The sequence below is a fragment of the Mus musculus genome, chromosome 6, assembly GCF_000001635.26.
Source record: "Mus musculus strain C57BL/6J chromosome 6, GRCm38.p6 C57BL/6J".
Classification (NCBI taxonomy): Eukaryota; Metazoa; Chordata; class Mammalia; order Rodentia; family Muridae; genus Mus; species Mus musculus.
Window position 1 is genome coordinate 5,157,228 of NC_000072.6, and position 9,063 is coordinate 5,166,290.

General features: G+C 42.5%; 1 protein-coding gene across 12 annotated transcripts in view; it reads left to right on the forward strand.

Moving 5' to 3' along the window:
- The window catches only part of Ppp1r9a (protein phosphatase 1, regulatory subunit 9A), a 262,790-nt gene extending 254,356 nt beyond the window's left edge, over positions 1-8,434 (forward strand). For all 12 annotated transcript variants that reach the window (NR_156747.1, XM_006505071.4, NM_001363809.1 and 9 more), the window contains 2 exons: positions 862-1,044; positions 2,325-8,434. Coding sequence is in view for 11 of the 12 variants with exons in the window: in XM_006505071.4 (XP_006505134.1) it covers positions 862-1,044; positions 2,325-2,525 (384 nt within the window). In the remaining variant the exon portion in view is untranslated. The remainder of the gene's footprint in view (positions 1-861; positions 1,045-2,324) is intronic.
- Positions 8,435-9,063: the final 629 nt, after the last annotated feature.

Sequence of the window (9,063 nt, forward strand, 5' to 3'; positions counted from 1 at the left end):
CACCTCCAGAGTCCCTTACTTACCTCCTATAGCCATTACCAGACATGGTCTATTCTTTTTCAGTATCTGCTGCCTTTCCTCTGCTCACACTCTGCTTGTTCTTCATGTGACTCACCAAATAAACTGTCTTTCCTCTGAGATCTGCCACTGCTTCATCTTCTCTCAGCTCGGTGGCTCTGAGGGCTGTCATGCCCCTTTATGCCAATAAAGAGAATGGTCTACAGTGGGCAGAGTCTGGAATTTGCAATGAGCATCTTGTTAAGCTCTTATTGCTTATATTGTGTTGTCTAAGAGAGATTGTGTGAGCTTTTCAATCCTCAGTTCCCTCATGTCTTAAAGAAACTGTAGGTGTTGGCGCCCTACCTTCCACAGAGGTGTGCTTTCTGCTCCGATAAAACAATAGCTGTGAAGTTTCCCTGTGAAGGCTTGGGGGCTTTGAGACTTTTCCTGTAGAATAAAGGAGACCTTGATATTTTTAAAGTGTTTTAAATATAACTTTACTGTCTTCTAACAGAATAAATTTAAATGATGTATCACATGTACAGAACTATGAAATAATTATTTTCCACATGTAACTATATCTTCAGGCTTACTTATTATAAAATCATCCATGTCAGTGTGTACTTTTTTGATTTTTTAACTTCCTACACCTTTAATGGTACTTTTTTAATGGGATATCTTTAGATTTCCATCTACCAGAATCAGATAGGTAATAGACATGTTTCTTCTAACATAAGTAGAACTCTTATGTATGATTTACAAGTAAATGCAGCTCTTGTAACTTGAGAAATTACTTTACTAGCATAATATGAGCCATACTTTTTAAGTCATTTACCAATGCTGCATACATTTCTGTCTCAGATCCTTGACGATGGACAGTCTCCCAAACACACTCAGAGTCAGAATCGGGCCGTTCATGAATGGAGTGTGCAGCAGGTGTCCCACTGGTTAATGAGCCTCAGTCTGGACCAGTACGTGCCTGAATTCAGTGCCCAGAGCATCAGTGGGGAGCAGCTCCTGCAGCTGGATGGAAATAAACTGAAGGTAAAGAATGCTTCGTCTGTGCTAGTTACTAGTTATGCATATTACTTTTAGCACCTGACATGGTTGATCTGCACATCCATGTGGTAGTTTTCGTCAGTACTTACCAGAAAAGATACTGAATAATTTTCAGTAGGGAAAAAAAAAAAAAAACCCTTCAAGAAGCCCATCACAGGTTTTGACTAGAAATAGGCTGCTGACTAAGAGAGTTAGAGGCCTTTTCCTTTACTTCACCTGGCGGCGCATGACTCCTTTATCAAAATCATTCACTGCCCATGCACTGTTCAGTTTTAATAATGCCCAGTATGAATCTTCCTTTCTTCCCTTTCTTCATTTCTCCTCCGTGCTCCACCCCCTCCTGCTCAGTACATGAAAACTGAAACATCACCAACTTTCTTCCCAGTACACCAAGCCATCCTCCCTGTCACCTCCACTGCACCTTCATTTCTGCTCATCTGGCCCTTCTCTCTTAGAGACAGAGGTGGTACCCAACTCTACCGAGAAAGGGCAAGAGGAGGGTACAGCCAGCTCTACACACCCCTCCCCACTGCTCGGCTGATGGATAGATAAGTATCTCTCGACAGTCTTTGAAAAGGTTAGCAATCAATCAATAGCTGTGAATATGAAGGCCCATTGACAACTGTCCCTGTTAGGAAGATGAATGCATCCTGCTGTGGATGCTGAAGGTCAGGAAACATTTGAAGTTCACAATAGTCTTCCTCAATTTTGAAGTGCAAGCTCATCCAGCCACTTAGTCATCATAATCAGACTTCATTTATAGGTCTGCCTTTGCGGAGACAATGGCGGAGAGATGCAGACATGGGCATCCTGGCCCCAAAGACATTGTTGGTTCTCACTGTAAATAACTACATTGGCAGAAGGGAAGCCATTTTTGTTTTGCCCACCCATCTTGGAGCCTTTTGTAGCAGCAGGTGCTCTCAGTTACCCTTTGAAACTATTGATGACTTTAGCAATACTTTAGCCGAAGGTTGGAGAAGCAGGATTGTGCCCTTTCTGTTTATTCCCTCCCTAGTCACCAATTTGGAGAGTATTTTCTTGATGACTTCTGGAGTGTATTTTGCAAAGAACTTCAGAGAACAATGCCCAGATCCTCAGGGCATACAGAATTTAGCACCTGTGGTCTGCTTTTTCCTCAGCCTTGACCTCCTGCTTCCACGTTTAACTAAGGTCATGAGATTAAACATAGTGTGGTGGTTTCCTCATCATAAACAAAGAGGTCAGCAGTTTTTCAGAGTCCTTTTGTACATGTGTTTCCTCTGTAGGCTCTTGGAATGACATCATCCCAGGACCGGGCACTGGTTAAAAAAAAACTGAAGGAAATGAAGATGTCTCTCGAGAAGGCTCGCAAGGCCCAGGAGAAAATGGAAAAACAAAGAGAGAAGCTGAGGAGGAAGGAACAAGAGCAAATGCAGAGGAAGTCTAAGAAGTCGGAAAAGATGACTTCCACAGCCGATCAACCGTGAGCAGTGAGGCCTCACCTCTTCCAGTAGTTGGGGAAGTTTGAGAGAAGTCCCGCCCCTTCCTGCCCCCACTCTCCTGCCGAGGATGAAGAAGAAATTGATGGGATAACACCATTGTAGGCGGTTAAAGAACTGTGTGTTGAATGCACTCTTGATTTTAACCTCCTAAAATAACCCCTCGCCATCACCTTTGGTTTATTGACAAACCAGAATTATCATTTTTGTCTTCTACTTACCAACATCCAATGTTGTGTTAAGTGTGCAGTGCCACTCGTAGGAGCAGCCTGACCCAGCCAATGAGAGCAGGACTCACTCTGGGGCTGTGAGTGGAGTACCCAGAATTCTCAGTGAGAGCCCCTGAAACTGAGGTGGTAGCTTCTGACTGTGGGTGTAGAGATGATACCTGCCTTGAGATAGGGGAGTGCCCCTCAATTCTGACTGTAGAGCAAGTCAGTTCTGTTGTGGGGATGTGGGTGCCCAGCACACAATTGCCAACTGAGGGAAAGAGGAAACAAGTGTGCTATCCACTTGCTGGGAATCAGAATGAGAGGGAAAAATAGTAGCTATTTAATTCTAGAAGGGAAAAGCCTTAAGCACACAGATGTGGGTGTACTTTGGGGCTTGGAGGACAGCATTTTCCTCCAGGTATTGTTGAACAAAGAAGAAGAAAACGTCAGAGTGTAGTGCAACCATGGATGTTGGGATCTGCTGCGTTGTTTGCCAGTGCTGCACCAAGTGTTTGACCAGCACTGACAAACTGCACAGCTCCTTCCCCAGCCACACACTGAGCCGGAAACTGACTTTGAAGGAAACCAATGTCTTCAGGTTTCTTCTCCTGGGACATTCTGGCTGGCCTTCACAATCATGAAGTTGTCACATATTTTCTACTCAGAATTTCCCAAGTGGGCTCAGTTAGTGTTTTAACAAATGTGCTTTTAAGGACTTAAACGTAGAGATACTGGTTAGAAATTTAAGATTTGAGTAACAGTCAACCACAGAACTTTTTTTCTTGTTTTTTTGTACACATAATTCTTTCCTGTGAAGGACAGCCATCTTTTACATTTTAGAGACATTTTGAATGACTTTCTAAGCCATTCTCTTCCATATTCTAGAGAGTTACAGATTTGTGGAAAACAGTACACGGGACAGACTTTTACAGTGTAAGAGCTGATGTTTCTTAAGTCCAGTATTAGGGATTCCAGTCTTTCACCACCCTGAGTTGAGTGCAGGAGACTAGGGGAGGAGGAGAACAGAAACTCTTCTGGAGACATTTCACACCCTGGGGGTTTTATTTATTTGCTTGCCTTTAGTTTTGCTCTTTTTGCTTATGTATCTAACTCTCATTACTGCATTAATTCTAAAAACCTGATATCATTTGCTTTCGGATGGACTGATTTCAGAGTAGAGCTGGAGGCCAGATGAAACCTTGGACTTCAGGGTATTTCCTTCCTTTCCCCCAGCAGGCCCTTGTGCTGCCCGCAGGCCTGTACACATCTCCTCTGCATGCACAGGTATGCAGGGCCTGCATCAGGCTCCAGAGTTAGGACAGGAATCTGATAGGATAGAGGTCGGCTGCCTGTGTGGCCTCACTTTGTATTTTAACATTGTGACTTTTCATTTTTATCGTTATTACTATTTTTGTAACATGAATTCTGACATTATCTGAACTAGAAACTTAATCCTATCCTTTCTCCCAGAGCCTGCTTCTGTTTCTGGCCCGAGCACTTCTGTAAGTTCTGGTCCTTCTGGTACAGATTCACGTCAGTCCGAAACATGATGTGGGAGTCTCATTACGCTCTGCACAAACCAGACCTGCTTCACGGTTTTCTCGAGGAGTAGGGTGCTGGGTGCTGGGTGCTGGGTGCTGGGTGCTTCTATCTCAGATGCTGATGCTTCGCCACTTACTAAGATTTTGAGAAAACAAGAGACATGCTCCTGAACTACACATTCAGTAACTCTTTCCTAATGCCAGAAGTCTAAGCAAAACTCTGGCAATTCTAATACTTGTTATTGTACGTATCAGCCATTTTTCTTTTCTTTGGGGGAAAAAAAGCTGGACTGCACTGGAAGCTTCTGTGTGTTCATTTTCGAGAGTGAAAACAGAAGGGTGATGATTTTAAGTTGTGTTTACACTTTGATGATAGTTGAAAATGAATGTATATATTGGAAATGTCTGTAAGTCTGCCCTGCCTGTAACTTATGACCTCTTATATTGCGTTTCTTAAATACAGTGTTCTCACTGTGACTTTATTAACACTCCATGCTTGGATCAGCGTACATCTGGCAGTTACAAATCAAACTAATGTTCCTTACATCATTAGTTTATAGTTTAGTCATTGTAATCTTTAAGTTAAATTATTGCAATCTTAAACCAAAATGAGTTCTTTTAACGTTGCTACTTAAAACTAGTAAAATCGTAAAGGGCTCTTGATTGCACTGTTCAGCAAAGGATAAGAGATGGACTGGTTGGTCCGGTGTGGAAACAAAGTGAAGGACCTCAGATCTTGTGAGCGTTTTGACTTCTTGTTAGCTCCTTTATTGGCTGTAGTGCATGATAATAATTGAGTTTCCAACGTCTTGCACAATGCTTTCTTTAATGCTGTGGTTTTCAGGGTTTATACAACTTAAAGAGAATTGTTGCTTCATGGACTTTAAGGATTTCGGACAGTTTTTAAGCTATCAACAAATGAACAGAAGGGGTTGTCTGCATATTGTGAACTGTACTCTAGTGAAGACTAGTGGGTCCCACCAGAAACCAAAAGTGTTTGGGGTACAATATATGTTCGGGTGTCAGGGTACATGGTGAGGCCCTGCCATAGGTAGAGAGCATTGTAGGAGTAGATTCTGGGTCAGGGTTCCACTAAAGAACTGTGCACTGGATGTCTGTGATTAAGATCATCTCCTTTAAGGCAACTTATCCTTATGTGATCACGTCTTTCTCCTCCCCAGCATCAGGAGGGTACTGTTAGAGCAGAAACCCTGCTCTATCTACTTTAGCACTCGATCGAAGCCTGCCATTACTATCGTGACAGCAAAGTCCCTCTGAAACCATCTGCCATCCTTCTGCTGGGGTTGGGATGGACTTCCTGCTCCCCACCTCGTGTAGACTTTTAAAATACCGCAGTAGTTTCTGATCACACTATGAAAGGAGCTAATGCCAAACTCAGTTTGCAAGAGGCACAACATGTGACTACCTACTTTATGTTCTTTTATTTCAGGAAACAAAGTAGCAGAGGAGAGAGTACTCCCACTACTGCTCATGCCCAATAGTGTTCACCCTGAGATCTTAAATACCTTAGGCCTAAGCTTCAAGAATGTCCACAGGTCAGATTTAGCATCTGGGCCTCTATGGCTTGTGCTGATGATGAAGAATTCTCTTTTGGGATCTTTGCTTGATAGGATTAATTTGTACCTTAAAATTATATAAGAAGAAAATGGTTGCATTTATACAGCTATTCTAAGTTGTTTATAAACGTGAGAGGTTAGAAAATTTTGAGGAGGACCATTAACATTTAACAAGGGTATTTAAGATGATTCTGGAAGATGGAGGGGAAATGATTCTAAAAGAAACTTCTGTACATTGGATGCATATCACACTGTCATACACTGGGATCGTTAAGAATTACCAAATTCTATGTGAGTAACTTAAGCCTCTTCCCACATAGCTGGTGATAAGAAACATCTCACTTTGGGGAGCAGGCATTAGGAGGGTTTATGTCACTTGGCTTCAACGCTAAGACCCTACTGTTACCTGGATGGAAGAGTAATTAAGAAAGGATGGTCCTAGTTTTCACATGTTTTCTTACTTGCTTTGAGTCAGGGCTCCCCATGTCTAGTTCTAAAGCAGAGCTTGTGGAGGTGAGGTCAAACTTAAAGCATCTATGCTTCCTTCCAAAACTGTTCTCATTGTGAAAGGACAAAGGGAGGGGACAGTCTCCAGACAGCATTTACAGGAAGTCTGTTTAGTCTCTGGTCAGTCCTGAAAGTCAGACTGAGTGTACTGGCCAGTTTTGTTTGCTTTTGTCTTGAATAGTTAGAGTCCCATGAAATGTAGCCCTGATTCAAAACATTGGGAGTGGCAGGAATATCACCAAAGAAAACACATATTAATACCTTGAAGATAACATGGAAGAAGCTAGAGTGAGTAGTTAGAGGGAAAGGGGAAGCCTGTACAGTAAACTGCCCTCTGGAGATAGTGCGAGCTCCTCACACAAACACACCCACTTGCACTTGCGCGCGCGCGCGCGCACGCGCGCACACACACACACACACACACACACACACACACACACACACACACACGCACACTGCCTCCTGGAAGGTTGGCTCCCTACGACTCTGGTCTGTAAGCACCTGGGTCTGGATCCTCCGAGTAGGGGGCAGAAGAAGGTCCATGCTTCCCTGCCGCTGCCCAACCCCACCCCACCCCACCCCCCGACCGTTAGGGATCCAGCGATGTGCAAGACAGTGTACAAGCAGTAAGAGAAGAAGCCACAAATTCTCAGTTCTGTGCATGCCACTTGTGTAGGTGTCAGAGCTGTGTGTGTGAATATATCCCCACCTGACACACACACATATATACCTTAAGCACGTGGCACAAAAATATACTCACCGTGGACTGCAGTGATGTCAGTTAGGACCCTGGGCTGTAATAGTGGCAACACCGCCACTTTTTATGTTGTGTATACATTGAATGGCTCATAGATTTTTAAGAGATTTTTTTTTTTTTAATGTAAGTATCCTACTAAATGCACTTATGCTTCTAAATGTTTATATATTTTGGTAAAATTGATTTACTAGATCTTTAGTATTGTATTTTAGTAAGGTAAATTTTCCTCAGATATTTGATTAATGCTTTGATGTCAAGATTGCACATTTTTTAGTTAGAACTCAGAAGCTATTATGCAGCTTGGGGCATTTTCAACTGCAGGATGCCCGCAGTTTTCTTGACTAAATTGCACTGTGTGTTCTCGTGTATCAGCTCCCACCTCAGTAGCCATGATGCTTCTGTCACTAACTGCTGGCTCTCTGGTGGCAGTATTCTGTCGTGTGACCACTATGTACTTCCTAAGCCATCCGCTTGTAATGGCATTTTGGTTGCCACCAAAAATAACACAAAGGGGCCTGAGTATACGCTGTTGCAAGCTGTATACTTCATTTCCTTCGGCTGGTTTATGCACGCACACAAGTTTCTTGTTAAAGATTGAAGCACTCAGCCATGAAATAACAATTGGCCAGAAATACCCTAAATTGCCTTTACCAAAAGAAAAAAAAAAAAAAAAAAAAAAGCAGGAAGCGATGCCCAGGCCAGATAGCTCTTTCCAGCAGCATCAGGTTCAATCGGTGAATAACAAGCAGCGCTCAGCGTACATACGTGGGCTCTCCTCAGGATTATTTAATGTCATAACTACTGCTTTTGTATTTTTTAATGATGTTTTGATGAAACCACTTCTAAGTCTGCTATAGATTACTGACAAGGCCAGACAGCTGAAAACGACAGGGGAAGGAAGTTCCGTTCTACTGTAAGACTTGACTTATGTTCGCCCTTCCTTATATACTGCTAGAAAGGAAAGTGCTTTGTAAAGCATTAAAGTCTGGAAAGTATGCACAGCACAGGACCTGAACTTTTTAATTTGTACGTTTTGCTGTCTGGTCATTTGCATGGGAGAAACAGCAGTGCCACACCTAATTTGTTCTCTGGCGCTTCGTTAGTGTGTGCTGTTTCCAATGGCATTCTTTACTTTTCAGTTTTCAGAGGCATTCAAAGCAAACTCTGCTGTCAGTGGACCATTGTTTTCCGACCATCTAAAAAATACCTGTGATTAAACTTAACTTGTTAGTGTAAATAAATCTCTTGCCAATGAGTATTATTGTTGTTAGATAATGAATGCAATAAAGGAAATACAGAGGTCTCTCGGAGTCCATGTTTCTTTTCTCTCTCTTTCTTTTTTTTTCTCTTCCATTTCTACCTTCAACTAAAACAAGCCCTGACTGGGTAAACCTGCACTGACTGTCAAAACATCTCTCTCCATCAAGAGCAAAGTGCACATTTTTCATGGAAATGAAACTAAAAATAAGTTCTAACTCTGGCAAAGTGTAAATTGGCAGCTAGAATTACACTTGAAAGCACAATTATGGAACTGGGCATGAAGCTAAAGAGCTGAGCCCCCAGGTCCCCACTTCCCCTGTCCCTCTGACACAGCCTCACCGTCAAGTTCCCAATACCAATCAGCCAGAGGAAGATGGATGACAAATCCATTAAGCCCTTAGTCTCACACAACAAGAAGCAAGCCAAGAAGGAATCAGGTCCAGCCTAGAGCACTGGGTTATTTTAAACCATTTTCATTCTCAGATCTCCAAGACTGAGAAGGCAAGACTAAAACAGATGAAGACAGACACTCAACTGTCTCAGCCTCATGAAGTAAGGAATGTGAGCTTGTTTCCCTCCATTTTGGAAACTGTTAAAAATTCTCTTACCAAATTTTGCTCTTCTTTGGACAATCTTAAATGCATGCCATGGATTCATTTATATATTTAATTT